The sequence below is a fragment of the Tamandua tetradactyla genome, chromosome 13 (genome assembly GCF_023851605.1).
Source record: "Tamandua tetradactyla isolate mTamTet1 chromosome 13, mTamTet1.pri, whole genome shotgun sequence".
Lineage (NCBI taxonomy): Eukaryota > Metazoa > Chordata > Mammalia > Pilosa > Myrmecophagidae > Tamandua > Tamandua tetradactyla.
Genome location: NC_135339.1, coordinates 51,790,973 through 51,817,972, shown reverse-complemented (window position 1 = coordinate 51,817,972; position 27,000 = coordinate 51,790,973). Strand labels below are relative to the sequence as shown.

The 27,000-nt window shown below is 41.8% G+C and overlaps 1 protein-coding gene across 3 annotated transcripts in view; it reads right to left on the bottom strand.

Annotated features, from left to right (window-relative positions):
• Positions 1-410: 410 nt before the first annotated feature.
• MYOF (myoferlin) overlaps positions 411-27,000 on the bottom strand; it is a 180,366-nt gene continuing 153,776 nt past the window's right edge. For all 3 annotated transcript variants that reach the window (XM_077125411.1, XM_077125412.1, XM_077125413.1), the window contains 14 exons: positions 26,472-26,597; positions 22,585-22,740; positions 21,990-22,081; positions 17,495-17,665; positions 16,610-16,758; positions 14,436-14,575; positions 11,918-12,006; positions 11,734-11,829; positions 8,727-8,868; positions 6,281-6,380; positions 3,779-3,969; positions 1,977-2,086; positions 1,444-1,591; positions 411-949 (listed from right to left, as the gene is read on the bottom strand). In XM_077125411.1, the coding sequence (XP_076981526.1) occupies positions 911-949; positions 1,444-1,591; positions 1,977-2,086; positions 3,779-3,969; positions 6,281-6,380; positions 8,727-8,868; positions 11,734-11,829; positions 11,918-12,006; positions 14,436-14,575; positions 16,610-16,758; positions 17,495-17,665; positions 21,990-22,081; positions 22,585-22,740; positions 26,472-26,597 (1,749 nt within the window). In that variant the 3' untranslated portion in view covers positions 411-910. The remainder of the gene's footprint in view (positions 950-1,443; positions 1,592-1,976; positions 2,087-3,778; positions 3,970-6,280; positions 6,381-8,726; positions 8,869-11,733; positions 11,830-11,917; positions 12,007-14,435; positions 14,576-16,609; positions 16,759-17,494; positions 17,666-21,989; positions 22,082-22,584; positions 22,741-26,471; positions 26,598-27,000) is intronic.

The following is a 27,000-nucleotide window of genomic DNA, read 5'->3' as shown; positions in this document are numbered from 1 at the left end:
CTGGTTAAGATAGCTTAAGAGAGTGGACTTGGGAGACAGACAGCAAATTCATGCTCTATCATTTATTGGTGGTGTGGCCTCAGGCAAATTACTTAACTTCTTGTGCCTCAATTTCCTCAACTGTAAAATGGGGTTAATAATGTTGCCTACCTTTACAGGTTTACCTTGAGTATTAAACGAGCTAATATACTTAAAACAGTTGCTGCACACAAAATAGGTACCTTTAATATGTCTTAGTTTTTATTATTTATCATATCAGTCTTAGTTTAACCCACTGGCTAAAATTTGGCAGTACACATAAAGGGCTACAGCCAAGTGGTATACCATGGCATCCCATCCACCGAGACCCAGAGAAACAGAAGATGCTTCCTTGCCAACTATACCCTCAGCCTCAATGAATAGCCAAGGGAAAAAGGTAGAATATTTTTATTTGGGTTCATCACATAGCTTGATCAGAATCTCAAGAAGTTTATCCATATAAAATATCATAACAGTGGTTGCAGATATAAATAAGAATCACTCTATTCTGTTGATTACAAATAAAAAGTGTAGAAAAGTCAAGATTCAGAAATTTTGTTTCTGCAATTTCCAAAAATTGAATTATAGAACTGACACGTAAAAAAGATGAGTTTAAATGGAACCAGCCACCTTGAAAAATGCTCTGAAAAATATGGTTAAGACTTTTCAAAATAAAGCTCCTAATACTTCAAAAAATAGTAAGATAAAAATGTAGCTCATTGGCCTGACTTTTAAGTACTTCGGCCCTTTGGGAATGATGGTCTTGGAGAAGTGTAACATACCACTTGTCTGTAGTCTCAGATGTAAACAAAATCACATTTGATTTTGGTCCATAAACAGAGGCAGGGTTTCCTCAATACCAACTGACTCTTGAAAAGAAATCTTGCTTTTATTATGCATTTGGTCTCACAATCTTCATTGACAAATAGTTCTGAAAAGGAAACACAAACAATGTAAAAATGTTTACGTTAGGATTTCTCAATCTCAGCACTATCAACGTTTTGGACCTGATAATTCTTTGATGCGGGTGCTGTCCTGTGCACTGTAGGATGCTTAGCAATATCCCTGGCCTCTACCCACTAGATGCCAGTAGTACTTGCCAGTTGTGACAATAAAAAATCTCTCCAGGTAACGTCTCCTGGGAGATGAAATTGACCCAGCTGAGAACCACTGGTTTAAATCACCAGAATCTCAACTAGAAAAAAACAGCAAAACAAAGCTATGAGGAACTTACTAATTGGTCACGATAGGTTGGCCTACCCATAGCTAGAAAATAGTGTGTGCATACACCTATGTATGCATAGTTAAAAGCTGAAGAATTGCAATGCCTTAACTGTTAGGTGTCATCCTTCCGAATAGCAATAAAAGCAAATACCAAGTTAGATAATTCACAAAAAAAATGAGACAAGAAGCCCAATTTCCTACCGGTAAGGAGTACAGGAGCACAGCCACAAAGAGCAGCAGGATCAGCAGGATCAGTAGGCCAATGATGACCCACTTAAATCGGCGCCACACGATGAACTTCATGGTCTTACATGGGTTGGTGAACCAGAGGAAGGAGGTTTCTGGTCGGCTGCATTGCAAAGAAATGGCATTACCTCCCCAGCTCAGGAGGGACAGATATTTTATCTCAGAGCATAGCCCAGGTTAAGGAATAATTAATTACATTTATAAAGTCAAGAAAAGCTATTATTCCCCTTAGGTGGGCTGAGAAAGAAGTTTTAACGTATTACAGCTTCCTAAAATCCTGAGGCCATGCTGTACTTTGGCTTCCTGGAAAAGGAGGATGGTTAAAATAAAGCCAAATCACCGACCTTACTACCCCTCACCCCACATTATTAAGTACAAAATTAGAAGGACAACAGCTAATCCATTCCACCAAACTGACTGGAAGGGGGACTTTCAAACTGCAGGCATTTGGGTATTAGACAATGTCAAGAATAAAGACGGCCTCTCACTTTGGTGGGTCCAACTTGGGGTTCATGTTGGGTTCATCCCGTCCCTTCCCGGCTGGCCTCTCGTCGGCCTCCTTCTCATTGAGGACCTCTAATGTCATCTCCACTTTCCCCTTCAGTAAAGCAGAACAGGTTAAACACATGACATCACGTTTCACAAATATTTTTACTTCAACCCAAGGAGTATTCCCTGAGCAATGATTTTTGTTCTTGTAAAACAATCCTTAGATTGCCTTAAATTTTTCTCAAGAGATTTCATCATATTTCCTCTTCCATGTGTTTCTGAACTGACTCCGTGTGAGAAACTGAGAGGGACAAATTGCTCTCCCATCCTCCCGCTCTTTGCTTTTCATTCTCTGTAACTCTGTCATTCTATTGTTCTCACATCAATCTCCTTTCCTTCTTACATACCTTCCTTTGTAACTTTATCCGAACTCAGACTAACCTAAATATCGCTAATATCAATATCTAACATTTATTGAACATTAGCTGTAAGCTCCAAGAGAGGAGAGCCATATCTCTTCATGTTAACTGTCGTGGCCCCCCTGTATGGCACAGTGCTGGCACATATTTTGCTTTCAATGTACATTAGCTGAACAAATGAACCATGAATGAATGAAGGCTGCCTCCCTGTGGACAGCTCCTGAGTAATGTCCTGGACACCATTTTAAGCTTGTTATGAGGATAATCTCACGTAATGCTCGTGGCACCCCTACAAAGCAGGTACTATTATTCACGTGTGCAGATGAGGACATTGAGGCTGAAAGTGGTCTAGAAACTTGGTCACTTGTACAGTCAGGCTCAACTATGGTTTGAATAGACTTTCCAGGACTCAGGAAAGCTCACTAGGTTACCAACAATTTAGGAACACCTGACATTGAATAATTTAGGTGGTTAAGCCTAGGCTTAGAAGTCAAAGCTAGGTATATGACTTTAGAACATTGTTCAATCTCTCCAAGCCTGTTTTTTTTTTTTAAATCTATAAAATGAAGTTAACATCTACTCCATGGGGTTGTCAGCAGAACTAAATAAGATTATGTGAAGATCAGCGGTTGCTTGGGGTCGGGGGTGAAGGGAGGAATAGAATGCAAATAGGCATGAGGAAATGTTCTGTATCTTGATTATGATGGTGGCTTCATGAATATATACATCTGTCAAACTTATTCAATTATGCACTTTAAAGTTTAACGCATGTAAATTATACTTTAAAGTTGTTTTTAAAATTGAGACTGTGAATGTAAGGCACTTAGAATGTTGCATGCTTCATAATTAGTAACCAAGAAATGTTAACTATTATTAGTAATACACAGTGAATTAGGTAGCCTTTTGTGGAACAGCATGCTATCCCACACAATTGTTTCTATGTGAAAATGACTCTTGAATTCCCCAAACTTGCAAGTAAGTTATGTTCTTCTTGTTCTGTGATTATCAGCACTCCCTGCCCCTGCTGCCCCTAATTTTTTAATGAGAACTCCTCAAATTTGAAGTTTCATTTTCTGTATTGCACTGTACTGCAAGCTCAGCATAAATCAAGCTTTCCTGATGAGGGGGAATCCTAAAGAAATACAGTGCAACCACTTGGACTCCTTATGTTTTGACAATCCAACCCTCTACCTTTCCTTCAATCAAAAACATACTCACAGCATCTCCCACTCTCTCTTGTAACCCCAGGTACAAACAGTTCCCATAACTCAAAGCCCCACCACTTTAATACTTCCTTATCTTGGTGGAGTAGATTTATTGCTAAAGGGAAAAAGCTATATGATAAAAGGAATAAACAATCCTGAAACAATAAACATTCATACAGCCATCACTCGGGAGCCATCTTTATCTGCGTAGCACGGCCACCATCCTTTCATGGACTTCTGTTCAAAGAGTGAAGCTGTCTTAGTTTTAAGGGGGTTCATCGTTTTGAGGTCCAGAATCATGTTCAAATTGCACTTCTCCGGTGATTTTGCTGGAATGATTGTGTTATGCAAATCAAGCTCCAGGAAACCTAGCCAAGGAAACATTAAACATTAAACCCAAATAAGCTCCAAGTGGATCTGCTGTTGTTCATAAGTAAACAGAATGCTTTTGTCAGAGGAAAGACTAATTTTTAACAGATAATTGGATGGGTTAAAGAAAGGGACCCTGATAGACATTTAAAGCTCTTTCCAGATAGGATGGAAAATGGGAGAGGAAATATCGGTTCACTGCTCAGTGCCTCACAGAGGTCTACATATATTATTTCTCAAAGGCATGAGCATAAACAGAGCTCTTCTACACGCTCAAAGTGATTAAACATCTATAGACGTTTACACTGAATTGAGGATTTGAAATTTACTCATTTCAGTTCAAAGCTGCCCCAAACAAAGAGGTTATTTGGTTTTGAGTACAGACAACTGGCGCTTGGAATGTGTGGGGATCCATGAAACGCTCATATCCAGGTCTCTCCTAGTGTGTAACCCGGGAAACAAGATTGAGAAGGAACATAACCAACTCAACAGAAGAATTCTCCAGAAACTAGCGAGTCCAGATCAGGTACCTGGAGAAATACATTTTATCTTCTGTGACATGAGGCATTAACTCTGTGGTGTCACTTTCACTGTGACTCTATTTTGGGCTTGGGGAAATCCCATGAGCCTTTTCCTTAAGAAACTGGTGTCTGTGATGTGGGGTCAAGTCTATGGACAACTGGGACTAGAATCTGTTCTTCAATGGTGGCAGCAAAGAGCAACAGGGAGGGTGACGTAGGTCCCCTTTAAATTGTCAGGACGGTAAGCTGCCCTTCAACATCTAATGGATTCATAATCCATATTTACCTCCTTCTCCTTTCTTGAGCCTATGTATGCTTTTCTCTTGTCTCTCTTTCTGGTGATAATTACAGCCAGTTGTTTACTAGCCATTTTGAAATATAATTATTCTCCTTATTTGCTCTCAGACTACTTCATTTAAAATCTGAGGGAAATCTCTTTACTATTCTGGAATCTAGTATATACATCTTTCCTGCCATAAGTTTTATAAATTTCCATATTTGCACACTCATCTGTTTGTTCAACCATTATTGAGCACTGACTAAGTGAGAGCCTCTGCCTCAGGTGCTCAGGGTAAGTGACACAGCCATTGGCCAGGCAAGGGATCTTGCTTGGCTGTGCTTTTTCTCAGCCAGGCAAGATCCCTTGAAAGCAAAACTGAAGCAACGAGACATGTTAGGGGCTGCTGTAACCATTGGGTTAGAGAAAATGAGGTCTGAACTGGCAAATAGTTGAGAGAATAGAAATAAGAAAAGAAATGGGAGTGCGAAAGCAGATTATATTGTTAGGTCTGAGTGGTTGTCTAGATGTGAGGGGCAAAAGAGAGGAGGAATCACAGAGGACTCTGGGTGGCTGGAAGAATGACCGTGCCACAAACAGCAAAAGAAATCCATGAGAAGAGAAGGTATGAGGTCAGGGAAGAAATGCGGAGCTTGATTTCAGTCATGGTGAATTGGAGGGGCCAGCCAAACATAAAGGTGAAATGCTGGTAATTTGGAATAGTCATCATAATAGTTTCTTATTGATTTTGTGAGAGACACTGTGAGAGGTCAGGCTAGACACACTGGTTTAGGAGTCATACCTTAAAAGGTGAAAGGTGAAGCTTTGCCTTCACCTGAGGTGGGAGTGGGCAAACCACTGAGGGGGCCTGGAGAAGGGTGGAAGATCACAGGGAAGGCCTGTATTTAAGAGTGGGAGGAGGAGATAGGGCTGGCCAGTGAGACGGACTCAGGGAACACAATGCTAGAGTGGGGTGAGGGAGGAGTGTGCCCAGAAAGGGAGGGCTCCAGATTGGGGAGAACTTTAATAGAGCCTAGTGCCTTTAGCTGCAGAGGGGGATGGGCCTCAGGGAAAAGCAATGGCCTGGAGGTCAGGGGACCCTGGTGACTTTCTAGAGCAGTGGAGGAGGAAGGTGGGAGCCAATGCCAAGGAACTGAGGAATGAGTGGGTGATGTGGAAGTGGAGGTGAGGGTGAGGCATCTGCTGGTGAAAACGGAATTTGAAACTTCACAGAGAGGCAGGAGATGGTGTAAGAGCCTCCACGGAAGTCAATGGGTATGGTCAGGACACATGGAAAAGGGTGACAATCTCTGTGCCCACTTTGTCAGAGAACCTGAGACACAGGATGGGTAGGGTGCACTGTCAAGAGAACATTCAGGCAGATAGCGTGCCCCAAAAATGACCAACAAGTATTGGAGATTTAAGTAGTCGATGTCAAGCTGTAATTGACCTTACTAATTCCGAGTATAATTTCTTATACTTGGAGAAAGTGATCTAAAATGTGAGCCCTACCCAAGTAGTCATCCAGAGAGAACTTGTCATTATCCCATATCTGAATCAGCAGTCTGGGTGGGACCCGAAATTCAGTTTGGTCAATACTCCAGAAATGCTCCTAAAATGACAAGAGAAACAGACAAACCAAATGATTTGGAACACCCTGACTTTGAGACACTTACCTTTGTTCTTTGAAACACTAGTATCATGTTATGGGGCTTTTTTTCTCCTTTGCATCTCCCTGGGCATCCCTTCTCCTTGGCCCCACCCCTTCACCCCACGTGTATGGAGGGGCAGCTGTGCTCCCCATGAAATCTCAGGGCCACCAGCTGGGTGACATAAAGGATGCCCCAGGCAGTTCTCAAACAGAAGGCCTGCCATGTTCCTATAAACGTGACTTCCTGCTGCCACCCCGAGGGTTGGGGAGTGATAATCCATCTCTCTGCCCTGAAAACCACCAGAGCCTACTTATATTATCCTCCCCCAATCAGGCTGTTCTATCCCTGCCCACAACATCACCTGCTGGGGTGTCACTTCTGTGCAGGTGATCTTTTGCCCATCCCACATGGATGCTGAGTAGAAGTGATCTTAGAAATACTCTATTTTAGCACTCTGATTTTACATGGGGGTGAGAAAACTGGGGGCTAGATTTCATTCTTCTATCAGTGCAGACTTCAAATGTCCTGACATTTTTATTTTTAAAAGATACTACTGACTTTATATGCTTGTGATCAACTAAGTCTCCAAGATTACTCACACTTTTGAGTAAAAGTCCTCCTAGTTTTCACCTTTGGTTCCTGTCTCTGCACAGACAATATTACCCAAGAATAATTACACCTCCTTAGCACAATAATGCCTAAGTTCTCTGGCCCCCGCAGAAAGGGAATCCTCCCAATGCTTCATGAATTTGGAAGAAGATTGTTGGGTTGTTTCTTGTTTTTCAGATGCTTCTTTAGGAATGTCTCTTTAGCAGGGCAGAGAAGGCCTGGCTCAGAGGGGCTGGGAAGCCCATTCTGCTGTTGTCTGGCCCCACCTGACTGTCCTGGGTGAGGTCATGCTCCAAGTACCACTCAGGGCATGGATAGGTCCAGCCCTAGATGTGGGCAGAGAGGAAAGGTAAATTTGCCTAAAGGCCTATCTGGCCCCAAATCTCTAACCCTCATACATCCCCAACTCCCTGCCTCCCTGGCCTGTCTCACTGAAAGTATCTGATTTGATATCATGTTGACCCCCTGTGGCTCTAGGAAGTTCCCTTTGAAGACATTCATTTCACCTGGCATGGAAAAGGTGCTCATTATAGCCTGAGCACTGAGTAGGGCCAGCAGAGAGTAGGACTGGTCAGATGGGACACAGGACAGGTACATTTGTATTGAGTGTGGGAAGAGGAGGTGACTAGGCAGAGCCAGGGAAGGTTTATAAAATATGGAGGGTACAAATGAGATGGGGGACTGGGAGAAGACAGCTGTTATTGCCTGCTCTAGTCTTAAATCCCTTTTTGGATGAAAGTACCCAGATTTTCTTTGGGGCCCAACAAGTCCATGCAGTTTTGGAGAGCTATTCTATCTCCAACTCTAGAACCTGCCCAATCAGATCACTGCATTCCTGGGCAACAATGTTTGATTCAGAGATGGGCACAGGACCCCAGACAAGCAGATACACTGAGGCCTAATTCCAGAACCCTGGTTGGAACCATTGAGGATTTGTTCATCTCTTTCTGCTGAGATGACTGAGAGGACAGGATGTGAGCTGGAGCTGTTGGCTGCCATCTTGCCTCCACCAGGGAAGAGCTGGCTTGAATATGGGGCCCAGAGAGAAAGGCTGAGCAGAGCAGTGGAGAAAGTAGGATAAATTTCTAAAGACATTACTTCAACCTGGGATCCAGGCATTCCTAAAGCCAGCCAACCCTTTTCAGTAATGTGAGCCAATAAGTCACTTTTCTAGGGTAAGCCAGTTTGAATGAGTTCTGTAACTGAGATTCTTTCTAATCAGAGCCATGAGGGCCCTGAACCCTGAAGGAAGTGCCTCAGAAGAAAGTAAAGCATACACTAGGGTTCAATAAGAAAGGTAGAAGGAAAATCTAACCTACTTTAATATTCTGTCTATGGCTAATTATTCAAACCTGCTTATGAGAAGTCTGCTTCTCATGAGAAGAAATCTGTCTTCCATCACATAAAAAATATTGAACTGCTTCCACCCTTTACGAGGTCCTTCATTCTGCCACAACATGTTAGGGGAAGGAGAGTTGTGTTCCTTATACTTCCTAATCACACAGATACCTGCCATATTTCTGTGTGATTCCTGGGCAAGTATCTACATGGCTGTGGATGTCAAGTTTCCCCATCTATAACAGGAGGAAGCTGGACTCAGTGACCTCTGAGGTCTTGGGAAGCCTGGCATTCTACAAGTTTCTGAGTTAAGGAAGACCCAAGACACCCATTTCCGATTGGCATATTTCAGAGCTTACTTTTTTAGCAACAATGCAGAGTTGTTCAGCTGGGAGGTAGTCAAATGGGAAAACAAATCTCCAGTTAAAATTCCCTTCACCATCCAAGGACCTGTAATGGACATCTGTTTTCTGTTTGTTTTCTTCATTGCCAGGAATCCAGCTGAAAAGCAGAGGCAAACAGGCTTAGCTTCATGTGATTGACAAGTAATCTAGCTGCAAAATTCTGCAGTGATTAGGGGAGTGAAGGGCAGGAGAATTAATGCACTTTTCTTGGGCAGCCTCCAGTTATCTATGGGGCTGGGGGTGATTTATGAAGGGGAGGCGCTCTGTTGCATCCAACACAGGTTTTAGCCAAACAAAATATAATTCTCTAAAACCAAAGCAGGAAATCCTTTAGACTCCAGTTAACAGGGATAAGGTGAAATTTTCTGGAAAATATCAACAATTTAGCTTCTATTTTGGGTATCCTGAAGCTTGCTGGCTATGATTTTAGTCTTTATAACTATAACTCCTCAGAGTCTGTCATCATGGTGGATGGGTTCAACAAATGTAAGTTAGCTCAAAATTTTAGCATTTCCTTCTCCAGATTTTACTTACACAAAAAAGCCATCAACCAAGTAATCTTACAGTTTCCTTTTTTTAAATCATCACTCTTAAATTCACTATGACCACATTAATTAGACAAGTAAGGGAGTGGTAAGCTGTTATTTCCATATGCATATCTAGGAGAATTCATTTCAGCAAACAATTAAATTCAGATGTTAATCTTCAAAAAGTTTCCTTTTATTTATGTCTGGCACATAGTAGACACTAAACAAATACCTGTTGATTTGAATGAACATGACTGAAAGGATGCATGCTACTGGGAAGGCTCCGGATCTGCAACCAGCCAACTGGTAGCATACACCTTAGAATCAATTGGGAATTGGGGAGCTTTTACAAATACTGATGTCTGGGCCCCACGGAGACAGGTTCTTGGTGGGAGGCAAGCCTGTTTGTGAACTTGCTCTGCCCCTTAACTCTCTGAGCTCATCTCATCTGTAAAATGCGGCCAATGATATGTGCCCCTTCACATGGTCCACATGAGGACAAAATGAGAAGTCATGGCTTGGAAAGGTCACAGTGGGAAGGGGAGAAATCCTTCAGTCATGCTTATGATCATCTGCTATCAACTAGGTACTTAACATGCATTATTTTATTCTTTCCAATAACTGTATAACTATTTCCATTTTACAGATGAGGAAACTGAGGCTCAGGGAGGATATGTAACTTACATAAGGTTACACAGTTAGTAACTGACGGAATTAAGTATTTAAGCTCAGGTCAGTCCGACTCCAAATTCCAGACTTGTTACTCTGCCTCAAAAGTCATTAGCAAATATTAGGCCCTTTTATTAATAGTAACATTGATGTCAATCAACTATAATTCTTTCATTTTTTTCTAGTCAATGAACTGTTTTGCTTAATTTAAACTAATTCAACAATTAGTCTTCAAGTCTTGGGTACGACTTTGGGTGGCTTTATCTCCTGACCCATTCCCAAAGTGTCACCATCATCCTCCCCTAGGCCTCGTGCAGCTCTCCCTCTCATTTCCCATGGAGCTTTTCATATTTTATTTTAAATGTGAATCTGTTCACATTTTAATTTTAAAATATGTTAAACATCTACTCTAAGTGTATGTGTGTATGTGAATGTATGGCCTCATGTGTGTAGTGCTAGGCTTATTTATGTGTCATCCATCTTTTCATATGTAGTGTTTAGATTTTAATTCCAAATATTACATGGTATTTTCAGTTGTGATTCATACTTTGATCAGAGATGTTTTCATAGTCCAGTGTTACCTGAGTTTCTTTCCTTGATTTGGAAAAAAAAAATGCTTATGATAGTCAGATAAATTTGCATATATATAATTAGCTGGGATTAGTTTTCCTTGGGGAATGGTAATAAGATCCTGAAATGAGAAAGAGTAATGAAGAACTTGATGAAACATTCCCTGTTTACAGCAAACCTAAATGATAGCAATTATGTCTTTAACAAAACTTTTGATTGAGGGCCACTTGGGATTATAAATGAAACTTTGTTCTTGCTGTATGAATATGTCATATTTTCAACAAGTGTTGCCTTTTATATATTAAGAACCAAATTCAGTAAGGCATAGTTAAAACTCAAACAGCATTGTTATGTGCAAGGCACTGTCTCAAATACTTAGAGCAACTGAATCTTCTAAATATCCCTGCAAAGTAAGTACTATCATTATTCCATTTTACAGATAAGGATGCTAAGATACCATGAGTTTACTAACTTGCCCAGATAGTAGGCAAGGTACCAGGATCTTGGCATTGTTTATTTCTGATAGTAGGCAAGGTACCAGGATCAAGGTACCCAGGCATTGGCCCCAGAGTCTGGCCTCTTAATTACCATGCTACACTGCATTCAACAGCCATGATCAAGGCATGAACACATAACTAACATCAACATGAACCATTCGGAACTGAATTATGCAAATAATAGAATAATGAACAAGTATGACACTTGGCACATTGGATGCAGGCACTCGGTAAATTGATGGAATAGATGACTGTTTAAAACCTGCTAATGTTTCCTCTTTATCATGAACACTAGCTGCTGGTAATAAAATGTATATTAAAAAATTTTGGACTTATGCTTCTAAAGCTGATTTTTCAAGGTACCAAAAAAGAATAAAAATAAACCAAGACATCTCAGAAATAAAAAACCTGCTATATAAATAGAAGAAAACCCATTTTGTTGAAAGAGATATGCAGAAATTTTTATCACTTCTTATAGTCATTAGATCCCTCTGCTCAGAAACAAGATTCAAACAGATTCTCTTCTCTCCCCCTTCATCTCTCAGAGCTTCCTAAGCAGATTACAATAATAAAATAAAATAGCTTCTAATAACCAAGAATCCTGTAATGGGCACCTTCAATAATGAAAACTCACCCAGTGAAGGAGAGAATCTGTTTCATTCCCTGAACTTGTTAAAGGCTCTTGCATACTGCCCTTACCCTTTGACATAGATGTCACTCATTTCCTCCCCTGTGATGCTTTTCTCATCCAGGATAACGTCCTTGGTGTTCCAGATGATCACACGCAGGTAGTATCTGAAAGGAACACATGTTAAAGGTACTGTCTCCTCTGGTCCTGTACCAAGTCTGCAGCCTGATATAGCAGAGTCTCATGACTACTTACTTCTTGGCTTTCCGGGGTGTGATGTTGAAAGGAGGGCCTGGAGGCCCCAAACTCTTGGGGAAAACATCTACCCACATCTGGAGTTTCCCCTAAACCATTCAAAAATGAAAAGAGAACTCAGGTCATATTATGGGTGGCAGAGATCACAATTTTCTTCTGCATTTCTTAGGTGAAACTATTTCTTTGGCCTGTTAATTTATTAGTCCATACGAAAGACAATGAAATGGAGTAGAAGAGCAAATCAAGATTAATCCTTGATTAATTTAGCCCACCTAGTTCCACCTTCACCCAGGGTCTCTCATGGCGACATGTGTACCTATCTGTATCATAGTCTAAGTCTTTCCTGGTTAAGAAAATGAGGGGCTTTCCATCACTAACACAAGCCCCAACACACAGACATACACATGCATATGCACATGCACAGACACAGACACACCCAGACACACATCCTTTTACAATGACTTAAAGTTGGGTCTTTGACCCTTCAGAGCAGTCCTCAGGCTGTCACTATATTCGTCATCACATTGTCTGCTGCTTGTCAGTCCCAATTTTGTGATACACAAAAGTTTCTCCACTTATCTCAAGTTATAAAATCAAAATAATGTAATTAATAATAGAATTAATGCTATTTAATTCTAATTTAATCAATAACAGATTAATGTTATTTAATCCTGTAAAATAAAAACACAACAGCACTTTCAAAAGAAGGACTCAAATAATGACAAGAGTATTACTGTTCCTAAAAGGTCAGGACTGGCTGCCACTGGCTCCCTGGTGCCCATAATCAGGAGAAGGACTGCAGGAGGGGGAGGATGGAAGCCTGGACTGACACTCATGCTGGCCAGCGTGGTAAGGCCCTGCTTGTTGACTGCCACAGACCAGGCCAATCCATTTGACTGGAATGTTCTTCCAGAGAGGCTAGGAATGCCACTAAAGCACTTTATCAGCCATATGAACCACTTTACATTCCCCAAACTGTTTTTGGACATTCTGTAGACTTTGCTTTCAGACTGGCTTTCAAGAAGGTTGCCAAGGAAACAACTAGATTGGCTTCCTAATGCATTGTGATCAAAATAAATTAACAGGCTCCTGAAAAGGAACATATTTTACTATGATCTTGACTCTCTTCCAACTAATCTCTAGGGCTCAAGACTCCACAATACATCAAGTGCACTGCAGAACATTAGGTGTCTCCTAAGACCTAGCCACAATCTGTGTCCAGTGACGTAGGTAGAGGACATGGCAAGTTGCTTGGGAGAAATTTTCTTTGCAATTTATTGAGGGGTGGAAGGGAAGAGAGGAGGAGGAATGGGTTCTTTGGAGGAAGGAAAAAGAAAAGGAAAAGGATGAAATTAAAATGTGTAATAGAATAAGAACAAGAAGTGAATAACAAACTAATCTAGTAAGAACAGGCACATGTGGCCACTTTTGGGAAATAAGCTTGTCCATGGTTTTACTGTCAGTATCAACAATATTAGCATCCATTAGATTAATGATTCTTAAAATACGATCTCTTGGGGTGGGCCGCGGTGGCTCAGCGGGCAAAGTGCTTGCCTGCTATGCCGGAGGACCTCGGTTCGATTCCCGGCCCCAGCCCATGTAACAAAAACGGAGAAACAGAATACAATAAAACAAGAAAATGTTTAAAAATGTTTCCCTTTCTTCCTTCCTTCCTTCCTTCTATCCTTCCTTCCTTCTCTCTGTCTTTCCTTTAAAAAAAAAAAAAAAAAAAAATACGATCTCTTAGCCACCTGCAGCAGAGTCACTCCAGACATTTGTTAAAATTCGGATTCCTGACTCCACCCGAGACCTACTGATTCCGAGTCTCTGAAAGAACAGCCTGTTACTATAACAAGCTTCTGCATAGATTACTTTGTCATATGCCATGTCTCACTTTGCTTCTTTTGAACTTGCTCCTCATGTTCTGGGAACTTATAGCCCCCCATTGTTATCTACATCGTCACTGTGAGCAGTCACTTCATGCACTATGGTCCTGCTTCCTTGGGTGCTTAATCTCAGGAGACAGCTTCTCACCCAAGCTGGGACAACCTCTTGTTTTCTCAGACCCTGCCTGTCTGGCTACAGCTGAGTGGTGCAGTGGTGGATAGCCAGGCCAAATTGAGGCAACCAACCCATTCCACATTTGGAAGTAGATGGGACAAGGAGTGGGAAGTGGGAGTCTGAGTGGCTGCGTTGTAACATACAAACTCTCAGGAATTGTTCATGATGTTTTGATGCATAGGAAGGTGGCCACAGCTAGTGAACAGACTAAAATAGACAGAGAAACTGAGACAAGAGACAGGATGAGAGACGCTGGTTCTAGTTTGTTCTGCATCATAGCCTCTCTCCTGTCTGGATTTTGGGAGCTACCTGAACTTTCTTACAAAAAATTCCCATTTGTGATGATGCTAAAGTGTCCAAAAGAGATAAAAGAGGAAAGTGGCAAGTCAGTGTTATGTTATTGCCTTTGCATTTGAAGGGTAGATGATGAGTCTTCAAAGGTGGAAAGCTGCTTTACCTGGGAAATGTTGGGCTGGAACGTGCTGTGCAAAGTCCTCGTTTCCACATGCTCAGGGACAAGCCCCTGAGTCCTGAGGATATGTAGGGCTAGACGCTCATCAGGGGCTCCGAGGTGTTGGTGCAGGATTTTGTTGGCTTCTGAAATGGAAAGTCGCATTGAAAAAGGTATGGGGATGCAGGAATAATTCAGCCAAATTACCCTGAGCTGTTTGTAGCACTTTATCTCAGACTTTGAAACATTGACAGGCAGTGCCGAAATGTAAAATTCTAACATAGGAAGGAGTCATTGATCAAAATACCTCCTGATCAGGGGTCCTGACCCACCCAGGCTCATTCACACCTAAGTTCTGGGCTACCAATAGCAAAGGAATCCGAACACACCAGGACACTTAGAGGAGAGCAGTTTATATTCATTTCTGTGGCAGAAACTCACATTCAGACTGTTTCTCAGTCTCTCTGGCATTTAGGTATGGTCATGTGACCAAGTTCAGCTAGAATGTAAAGTGGGTGGAAGTGATGTATGTGCTTCCAGACCTGGTCCATAGATACTTCCCATTTAGAATCCTCTATGCACCCTTCTCTTCTGCTACTTTCATATAGCAACCTTAGAACTCTAAGCTGAAGAACTGCAAAGCTATCAGATGGAAAGGTCCCGAGTCCAGGAAGCACTTCTGGGAGAAAGACCACATACCTGAAGGAATACCTCTTTTAAATTTATGAGAAATATACTTCTATTGTGTTAAGCCACTGAAATTTGGAAATTTATTAATTGTTTCAACAGTTAGCATCACTGTGGCATTTTAAAAACATGGCTCACAAATTCTCATCAAGAGGTGGTGTCTGTGTCCTTCTCCTTTTAAACTGAGACATCTTCAATTAATGGAGTATGGAGGAAAAGATGCTGTGTGACATTCCAGGCTAGGCATAAAGGCCACTCAGCTTCTGCCTAGTTCTCTTGGGATGCTTGTGCTGGGGGAAGCTGTTTTTCATGGGAGCCCTGCAGAAAAGGCCTGGGTAGGTGTTCCAATTGTCAGCTGCCAGCCATGTGTGTGAGCCCCTTTGGTCATCTAGCCCAGCCAAGCATTCAGTGACAGCAGCCCCTGCTGACAGCTGACTGCACCCAGGTAAGAGGCCTCAGGTGAGAACTGCCCAGCTGAGCCCTTTCTGAATTACTGACCCACAAAACTGTAAGCAAAACAAAATGGTTGTTTCAAGCTGCTAAGATTTGGGGTGGTATGTTATGTAACAATAATAACTGGAACAATCACAAGGACTGATATGGCTTTTGGGGTTGTTTGATTGTCTGGGGGGCACTCTTAACCACTATACCATGTAGTTTCCCAGTTTATTAACAATTTTTTTTCAAGTTCACATGTTAACAGCAGCATCAACATTTCTTAAACAACTAATTGTCCCTGACATTGACTAAGTGTTTTTCAAAATGAAAAGACACAACAAAGTTTCTTACAATTTCAGGAATCAGCAGTCTGGGATCAGGAAGTGTTGTCACTCTGTGTGTCTTGTTCAGCTTTGCATGGATGTTCCACACCCGCTTCAAGGCCATTCCCACTGCTACCCACTCTGGGAAGCCTTCTCCCTCCCAACATACTAAGTCATTCCATAGCTCTTATGCTCTATTAAGCTTATTTCAGTCTTTGTCATATTGTAACTAGCTGTTTATGTGTCAGGACAAGTTATATTATAAATGACTGCTTGGGAAACAGCAAGACCCCAAGCTCTGTGGTAAGCCAGATGTGAGCTTAGCAGGCTCTTCAAATCAGCCCCCAACATCCCTGAGCCTTCTCAGATAAGGGCTGGAATAAATGATGGAATAAATATGAAAGACAAATTCTTCCACTATAATATGAGCACTTTTGAGCTAATTAAGTACTAAATGGAAATAAGTTAATTACTAGAATTTTGTGCTCAAAGCTTGAATGGCTATGACCCAGAAAGGTCAAGTGAAACATAAGAAGGACAAGAAAATACATCCATTTTGATACTTCACAAGACAGCAGAACTCCACTATAATGTGGCTTTTGTTAGAGTCACGTGTGCAGTCTCAGAGAGTATAATTAGGGTACTGGGTCTGCCCATGCCCAATACGAACCCAGCAATAGCTAAGAGTAACTCTCTTTGTAATTAGTTTGCAATCCATAGCAATGTGCTCACCAAATTCATCCAGACTGTATTCTTGTCCTCCATATCTGATTCTACTTCCATCTTCAGAAAGAATGGGTGGTGGGAAGCCTTTGAATTTGGCCACATTTTGAAGCAACTGTGTCGGTCTCAACTGATCTCGCCAGGTATTTACTCCAGAACTGTGAATCATATCACACACCCTGGAGTTAGTTGCAGGGCACACAGATTCTCCATGGATTCACACACACATACATATTTATAGGTGTTTCTGTATACAAGGGAGCAGGGACTGCTTTACAACTTTGGCTTTGCCTAGAAATCCATTTCAGAACCCTAATGCCCACATGTTATTTGACCTCAGCCAATCAATCTTTTTTTCTTTTGCTCAGTTTCCTCCTCTGAGATCACTGTGGTCATTGGAGGCAATATAAATTAGAAATTGCAAGTCGTATCTTATTATATGCTTAGAGAGAGACCCTACAGCTCTCTGGAAGGGGAACATCACAAAATTAATCAATTCGGTTTGCCCAGTATGGGGTGGGGGATGCCTGCTTCCAAAGGGTAGGGAATTTCTGCTACCAGACATTGGTCCCTGATGCCAAGAAAAGGAGCTCTAAATGGGGCAGAGAGGGGATTGAGCCTCTCAGTGCCACTACCTATGTCATGCCTACTGGGCACTGCACTACTCCTAGGGCTACCTTTCTCCACAGACGACAATGCGAATGGTGCCTCCAGGACTGGGCAATGCAATGGCCCCAATTCTCCCTGAGATAATCCTATTATTAAAAACTACTAATCCAACTAAAGAGAGCAATGGTTCCATGAAGAAAGGCATTGAGGTAGGGAGTCAAAGCTCTCCAAGGTATTTATGTCAGATGGAACAAAATGTCTACACTTATGGCCAAGACAACTTACATACAATACTGCTCAGGTATGCCACAGTGGGACCCAAACCGGGAAAGGAATCGGTTTTCCAGATCAATAATCGTTTCTCCCACTTTTTCATCACGGGTCAGGGTGTCGTAATCGTAGATGGAGATTTTCAGGTCTTTTTCTTGAGGTAAGTAGCAGCTCAGTTCATACATTCTAAATAAAAAAATGCAAGGTTACTATCAGCATGATCCATCCAGGCACCTCACAGACACCAGGGATCCGTGAAGCATCCCCAGACAGTGGCCATGGCTGTGGGGAAACACTGTGACAAGGTCAGCTAGGGTGGGTGGTAGTGGATAGGGAACTTGGTAAAGAGTAAATATGAGTACTAGGAATTTAAAAATATAAGCTAGAGTGCTCTGGAGAACATGAGTGTTAGATATTTGTGTTCAAATCCCAGTTCTGTTGCTTACTGGCTATGGGACCCTAGGCCAGTTTCTTAACCCTTCTGCCCTCAGTTTCCTCATCTGTAAAATGGTGATAATAATTCCAACATACAGTGCTGTTATAAGGATCAAGTGAAGAATGTATAGAAAGTATCTGGACTGATTGCATTGCTCAAAAACTAGTTAATTATAATCTTATTAATATTATTATTATCATATGCTTATCAACTGGGGTATTCTGAGCATCTCTTACATAGTCAGGAAATTAGTAAAGCACAAATACCTGATACACAGACCATTCCCTGTGCCCCTGCCATGTTCTCTTCTCTGCTGAATGTCTTTGACTCACCCCACAAGGGCATAGGACAGGGGCATGAGTGGAATTCACCAACACAGTGTGGAGTGCAGGGGGCCAAGAGGGAGCCCTCTACCCTCTGAGACCCTCTGGGTCTATGATTAGCTTTGCTTCTTTAAGGTTTTTCCATTTCATACTAAAATGCAAACACTTCTGATACAAAGATAAATAATCAGTAGTTTTTTGGTTAGGTGTATGTTCTAAGAAGGTGGTGAATTATACCATAAGCTCCAGTCGGGTAGGGTTTTTGTTCTGTATTTGCCATGTCCAGAGTAGGTGCTCAATTAATTTTGTTGAAGGGAGAACTGAGAGAGGCCTCTCCCATCCCTTCTCTCTCCCTGTGCCTCCTCCTCTTCTTGTCTCACTCTGGTGGGCAAACTGATTCCTGTCCCCAGAATCAGGAACATTAACCCAGTTGAGCAAAAAGGTGCATGTCAATAGGATACTGGTAAAAATCTTTCAGGTTGTCTCCTAGCTGAGATTTATCTAGATTTCTCTAGATGGCTGTACCGGGGCAACTGATGCAGGAGGAAGGGACCCATGAGAAAAGGAGCTGGATTCATGATCACACATGAAATACAGCAACCCCTCATCCCCCAGCCCTCAAACACCACATTCCCATTACTGGATTCCAAGGGACAGGTAACGTGTGTCCCTTGAGAAAAAGAATTTCTGTCAAATAAGGTTGAGAACCACTTCTTTTGGAGCTCCTCTAAGCAAACTAAGTTCTGAGAAGTCCTATGATTATCCAGCAATTATAAACCATTATAAACTATATTAAGGTAAAATTACATAATGTAAAATTATCCACTTTAAAGTGAAGAATTCATTGCATTTTGTACATTCAGTGTTGTGCAGCTACTACCTCTATATAATTCCAAAATATTTTTGTCACTCCAAAAGGAAACCCTGTACCCATTAAGCAATTTCTCCCCATTTTCCCTTCCATTGGCTCCTGGAAGCAACCAATCTGCCTTCTGCCTGTATGGATTTATCTATTCTGGATATTTGATAGAAATGAACTCATACAAGATGTGACCTTTTCTTTCACCGAGTATTACGTTTTCAAGTTTCATCCACACTGTAGTATGAATCAATACTTCACTCCTTTTTATGGCTGAATAATATCCAATTGCATGGATATGCCATGACTTGTTTATCCATTCATCACTGATGGGCAATCAGGTCATTTCCACATTTGGCTGTTGTATATAGATTGCTGCTATAAGCATGAGTGTACATGGACTTGTTTGAATCCCTTTTTGCAATTCTTGTGGGTCTACACCTAGGAGCGAAATTGCTGGGTCATATGGTAATTTTATGTTTAAGTTTCCGTGGACTCTTCAAATTGTTTTTTACAGTGGCTGTACTATTTTACCCCCAGTAATGTATGAAGGTTCCAATAACTCTACAATTTTTTCTTGCCAATATTTGTTATTTTCTGTTTTTTTCTTTAAATTTATTATTATAACCAACCTACTGCTTGTGAAGTGGTATCTCATTGTGGTATTGTGGTTTTGATTTCATTTCCCTAATTACTAACGATATCGAGTATCTTCTCATATCTTTATTATTCACCATTTTAAAGCCCAAGTATCTCGAAGGTTTTACTAAGGAATACTTTTTTTCTTAGAATACCAATTAATATCTGATAAAATATGCTAAAATTCCACTGTATATGATCAAGAGAATGCCTTGATGTGACAGGAACATGCTGACTGAGCACATAGGATAGATTTCACCTTCCTGAATTCCTGTCCCAGAATCTTTAAGATTTTCAGCTGAGAAGAAAGTTACCCCATAAGGCCAAGGTCACACAGACTAGAGCCATCTGAGGGGTTGCAGAGCAGGCATCTCAGCTCCATTCCCATTGAATGAGGGGAAGCCTACACCTATGCCAGACTGGGACTGCCTGAGCAGAGTCTGACTGCATCACTTCCTGCCAGGGTGGCTCCAAAAAAGACATTTCCTGCCACTTAATTAAGCTTGTGCTTGTCTCCTCTGTGTCAAGTGATTCAGACAGGACTGCCTTTCTCCCTCAAATGCTGGCTTTCCCTGCTTCCCTGTCTCCCTCAATGGGGACCTCCTTCCTGCTCTGTGTGCCTTTTCCTGTCTAGACCTCAGGGCTGGATCAGCAGAAGAAAAGTAAATGATCATATTATCATATTGTCATGCCAGGGGATTACTTCCAGTGCCTGGCCTTGACACACAGCCACAGCATGCACAGCACAGAGGGCGTGCATGTGTGCAGGGGTGTATGTCTGTGCATGTGTGCTTGCCTGGGGCTGAGTGAGTGTGAGGTCTTGTGTACACATGTGTTTCCAGGTGTGAGAATGTGTAAAGGAGAATGGCATGTGCTTACTTGAGAGGCTTTGATCAAGTGGTAAGAACTTCTTGTGTGTGTCTGCACACAGGCACACAAGAGAAAGAATGTGTAAAGGCACAATCAGCAAACACGAGCAGAAAAGGATAGGATGGGCAAGATATTAAAGTAAAAAATAAAAAATGCAGGCCATAGAGCAAACAAGAACACAGTGTTCTCCAATTCAACATGGATTTGGGAAAATGCCACTTTTTTCACAACTGTTTGGTATAAAGAACATTTTTTCTATAGGTGATGGCTTTGCCATGGATATGAAGCATTATGAAAGGTGTCTTGGAGTTGGGAATTTCTGCCCAAGAAATTTGGCACTTACCAGCTCTGTCACAGCCCCATTTCTCTCACCTGTGAAGTGGGACTGCTAATCCCTGCCCTGTCTGGAGAATGAGTTTGACATGGAGATGAAAATGAGACCATGGAGGCAGCAAAGTGTGCAATGATGAAGCCACACAGACATAGGAGTCAGATGGCCTGACTCAGACTCTTGTTAGCTGGGTGCATTTTGGCATTTTCCTTCTCTTGTGCCTGAGTTTCTTCAGTATAAAATGGGCATAGGAATAGCATCTCAAAGTTGTGAAATTTTTTGATGTTTTCTATAAAGGGTTCAGCATAGCTCTGGCATGTAGCAAATGCCCAGCAAATGTTAACTATCATCAAATGTGGAAGTAGTTTATAACTGAAAAAAATGCTGGCCCCATTTAGTGGTCACTTGGATTTGTTTTACCCTTGAGATGGCTCTGACAAGATAAACATAACAGTCCAGAAGCAAGCCTAGAGTTGTAATGTTGAAGAAAATAATGCTATTTCAAGAACCATCGGGAACAGAAGATAGATGGAGAAGGATATTTTGACTCCATCACTTTCTGCCTTTTCTTTGACTTTGATAACAGGGCTGATATGTTTACTGGATCAAATTGGCAGGGATCAAAATGTCCTAGAAAACAGAGCCCAAACTGGAATCAGGAAATGAGAACCAACATTTCACTACAGGTCAGTTCCTCTACCTGCCTTCTTGTCTAGAACCCACTAGAACCCACCAAACTTATCCTGATTCCTGGGCTTTACACTCCCACCCTCCCTGCATGGCTGGCTCTTTATGTTTTGAAGAAAATATTTCCTCAGAGGAGCCTAGGAACCTTGGCTTCATTTTCTTCATTGCACTTTTCACTTCCTTGAAAAGGAAGTGCTTACTTTTTTTTTTGTTGTGCTTACTTTTTTATTATCTGCTCCCTGACTAGACTATCTGCCTGGGTGACGGCCACAGTGACAGGGCCTAGGCCACAAGTTGGTACACAGTATGTCCTCAATACAGATTTAGTGAAAAATGAAAGAAACGTGTTTAAAAATGTACATTACCTGCCAAACACTGGGTTCAGAGTATTGGGAAGGTAGTGGTCTCGATCTTCAATTACTTTTTTGCCCAGTGTTATTTTTACATAAGGGTCACACTGTGGGGAAAGATAGATGGGTGTTAGGTCATGGTAAGATGCAAGTTCAAGTCAGTTTCTGGGACAGAATCTGGTATCCCTCCACACCCACTCCCACACTGATGAAAAGGTGGCTGCTGTGGCACCTGCGTGCCCAAGCCAAGGTTTGAGTGATGCTTCCCAGTAGAGGCACACAGCCAGAACGCCTTTGGGGAAGCAGAGTGGCAAGAAGAGGAAGTGGGAGGAAGGTGACCCAGCTTTACTGCTGACTGGCTGGGCGACTTGAGCAAATCTCCTCCCAGGCCACATCTGTAAAGTGAGAAGGATGAGCCAGAAGATCTACAGCCCCTGCAAGCTCTTAGATAAATCCCTACAAGGACAATTCTCCTGAATACTTTGTTTTGAGAGAGTATCTCCCCCATAGTGAGATAACAGACGCCCCAAAAGAAAGAACATGACAATTACTGTGGCTGATGACTGTAATTATCTTGCTACAGGAGAAGGCCCCACACCCAAACTCTTACCAGGCCATTGTTGTCCTGGGGCTGGAGCTCTAAGCCTTGAACAATGTAAATCCTAACCGTGCATTCCTGTGGGACGCTGTCAGGTAATTCCCGAAACTGCCTGGGAGGGGCTGGCACGCTGGGGTCATCTGACAGCGGGTAGATTCTAAAGGAGCCCTGCAGGAGAGACACAATATGTACTCACAGGCCCTTGGTGGTCTGGGCAGAGGGCTCCTAGCAATGCCCTTCTGCCCCAGGGTGCTCAGGAACAGGCACAGGGGTTGTAGGTGATGAAGGGCTGCCTTTCGTGAAGGAAATAGTGTAGGTTGCACTGTGCACATTTCTAGTAGGGTAAGTGAAATGATTATAGTTATAAAATAATTACTTAATAGATCACAGGGTGAAAAGGGCAGGTGAGAAGCAGGAAAACCAGACAATAATCCAGCAAAGGGATGGAAGTGACTTAGACTAATATGGTGAAAGAGCTGGTGGAGAGAGGAAGGGATATTCTGCATATATTTTGAAGGTAGGAAAAAGTAATTATTTTTTAATCAGTAAAGTAGTAAGGGTGCCCCCCTTTTCCTACATCACCCCTGTAAACTCCCTCCCAGGCAAACTCCTGTTCATGCAACAGGTCTCAGCTTCTTCCATGAAATCTTCTCTGACTGCCCTGTGGTTGGGTACATCTGCTACGGGCTCTCATCTAACCCTACAGTCACCTCTGCCCCAGTGTTGACCTCTGTAATAGTCTATTTATTGTCTATATCCTTCACTAGACCATGAGTTTCCTGAGGGTAGGATTTATGACTTGTTCATCACTCTATCTCCAGGGGCATAATAAATGTTTGTTGAATGGGTGAGCCATCAGGCCAGCATCAGAGGCCTATTTTATCTCTAAATCTGCTTAAATACAGGGGGAAAACACTAAACTTGGATTCAGAACATGTGGATCTTAGTTGCAGCTATATGGATTCAGTAAAGCAGCATGAATCCAATGAACCCAGTCTGGCACAGGAATTATAAACAGGTTTGACCCTCATGCCATCTTTGATTGCTTTGTGGGAGGCTGTAATGAGGATTTTGAAACCGAATATTGATATAATCCTGATCGATTAGCAACGTCTGCTCTAGGCAAAGGATTAGGAAGCAGCAGCACAGCTGCTATGTATTTGCCAACTGTGGTTAGAGAGAGAGAAAGTTATGTAAGCAGATACTCACAATGTTTAAGATGCTCGAAGAGAGGCATGACCCCAGACCTGTGGGAGCCTAGAGCAGTAGTGACTCACTCTGCCAGAAGCAATCAGAGGACACTTCACAAAGAATGAGACATTTGAGCTGGCGTTTAAAGAGTGAATAGAACTTTGCCAGACCACAAAGAGGGAAGGAAGGGCATCCAGGGAAGGAAGAAGAGCCTGTCCCAAGGCTCCTAGTTGTGAGAGAACAAGGTGTGTTTAGTGATAGGGAGAAGTTCTGCAGAACAGAAGGGTGGAGGGTGCAAAGGTGGGTTGGCAGGGGAGACAGGTAGCTTGTGAAAGGCTGTCTCCACCTTAGGAAGGAGTTGAGACTTGATCCTGTAGAAACATAAGCTATGTCTTTAAGCAGTCAAGAAACATGATCAGATTTGGTTGCATGGAGTGGGACAAGGAAGACCACAGGACAGTCATTTGGGTCCTGCTGAAAGTCTGGGAAGGGACAATGGGGGTAGAGAAGAGGAACTAGACCTTGGAGAGGTGGCATCTATAGGATTCAAGACTGGTCAGCATAAGCAGAAAGAAAGAGAGAGTGAGAATGGCTCTGAGCAGTGCAGCTCTCTCACAGCTCTTTTTCTTGAGAGCACCTTCTAGTATTCTTCAGATGTCAGAGGAAGAGGCCTTGTACTAGAGAAGCCCTTTCAGGGCTGCAGATGAGATCACAACTCTCATAGCACCCTGTACTTTTCTTATAGCATTTATTGGTTTGTTGTTTTATACAGATGAGATTGAGTAATGGCAGCCTCCCTCTCTAGACTCAGCTCCCAGAAAGCAGGGACAGAGCCCATTTTTCTCTCTAATCACATCACAAATTTATCTGTACATCAGGTCCTGACCCATGGACATTCAATAAATATTTGCTAAATGAATTTGTGGAATAAGTGAAGATTAGATGAATAAATGGATAATGATGCCAACAACTGAGCTTTAGAACAAGAGAAGTGGTGAAGGTATGTGTGTGCAGAGAGTGAGTTTAGATTGGGATATGTGGAGTCTGAAGTGCCTGGAGGATATCCAAGAGCAGAGGTCCAGGTAGATGCTTTGATTCTGATTAGACCTATAACTTTGCAAATCGTTTGGTCTCTTTGGGTCTTATTTTCCTCATCTGTAAAATAACAAAAATAGCAGTTGGGAAATTCTGTTATTTTAGTATATTACATTTTAGGGAATTGTTGCAGGTAGAATGATGTGCCCCTGAAAAAGTACGTTGAAGTCCAAACCCCCTTATTTGTGAATCTGATCTTATTTGGAAATAGTGTTTTATAGATGTGGTTAGTAAAATGGGGTCCTACTGGATTAGGGTTGGCCCTAAATCCAATGCTATCCTTATAAGAAGGCATGTGATTATACACACAGAAAGGAGGGTGATGTGAATTTGGAGGCAGGGATTGGAGTGATCCTCTGCAAGCCAACAAATGCCAAGAACTGTTGGCAACTCCCAGAAGCTAGGAGTGAGGCATGAAATAAATTCTCTCTCAGAGCCTCCAGAAAGAACCAGCTCTGTCAACATCTTAATTTTGGACTTCTAACCACCATAATTGTGAAGGAATAAATTTCTATTGTATTAAGTCACTCAATTTTTGTTAAACCTAGGAATTAGGGAACTACCACAGGAATCAAGTTATAAAACAAGAATAATATTGCATCTTGTGCCAGTTACTTTCCATTTTATTCATCTAAGCCTAGAACTTCCTTAATGAGGCTCTTCCCCAATCACCAAACATGAAGTTGCAGAGCCAGCAGTTTTTAAAATGCTGCTTTCTCCTTTCTTAGCAGCAGGACTATCTGGATGAAAATGTGCCTGGAGGTGAATTTTGAGAGTGAGAGTGTTCCTTAGCCCATCATGAGAGCTGACAATTTAAAAGAAGGCTCTCCCAGAAGGAAGTTGCTGTATCTCTTCTGGGACAGCATATTAAACATCACCCTCAGCAGACTCATCAGTTTTACATGTTTGCTGGTTTGAAGCTGTTGTGTGCCCCAGAAAAGCCACGTCCTTTTTTCTGATCCAATCTTGTGGATGTTTCTTTTAATCCATATTCAATATTGTTGACTAAGTTGTTTCCATGGAGATGTGACCCACCCAATTATGGGTGGGACCTTTTGATTAGGTGGTTTCCATGGAGGTGCGTCTACATCCATTCAAGATAAGGTTGCTTACTGGAGTCCTTTAAGAGGAAACCATTTTGGAAAAAGCTTCAGAGTTGACAGACCTAACACAAGCAGAGATATTTGGAGATGAAGAAAGAAAATGCCCCTGGGGAAGCTGTTTGAAATGAGAAGCCAAAGACCCCAGCAGATGCCAGCCACATGCATTCCCAGCTTACCGAGGTATTCCAGACCCATCGGCCTTTCTTGAATCAAGGTATCTTTCTGTGGATGCCTTAGTTTTTATAGCCTTAGAACTGTAAACTTGCAATTTAATAAATTCCCTTTTAAAAAGTTGTTCCTTTTCTGGTATATTGCATTCCAGCAGCTTTTACAAATCAATACAAAACCTTTCTGATTCAAGAAATACAACCCCTTGATTGTTTGCCTGACAACTTGGTATGATCAGATGAAAATGTCACTGCTGGCTTTTGCAGATAAAGGCTGTCCTTTATCCTAGATCTATAAAGGAAATAAAGGTAGATCTCAGACAAACATACACAATTTACTTACCTTAAACTCTCCTACCACAGAAGGATCTTCATTCTCATCTGATTTGCCTCTGAATAGCTTGAAAGTATCTGAGAAGTCTGTCAGGCCCTTAAATTCTGGTACACTTTCTAGTTCACAATCATATATCTGAAAACCATCAACAGACTCTTAATTTCTTACTAAAATACAAATGGAGTCTAAAGTAAAACTAACAACACCAAATGTTTTTGAGGTTATGGATACAGCAACTGGATCTCTCAGATTGCTGGTGGGAGTTTAAAACGATACAACCATTTGAAAAAAAAGTCTGGGCAGTTTTGTATAGAATTAAATATCCACCTATCCTATGATCCTGAAGACCCATTTCTAGGTATTTATCTAAGAGAAAAAGAAAACTTGGCTACATGGTACAGTAGCAGCTTTATCATTAGAAGAGTGGATAAACAAATTGTGGTATAGGCATACAATGAAATACCACAGAGCAATAAAAAGAGACAAACGCTAATACACACATGATGCATCTGAAAACTACTATATTGGACCAAGGTAG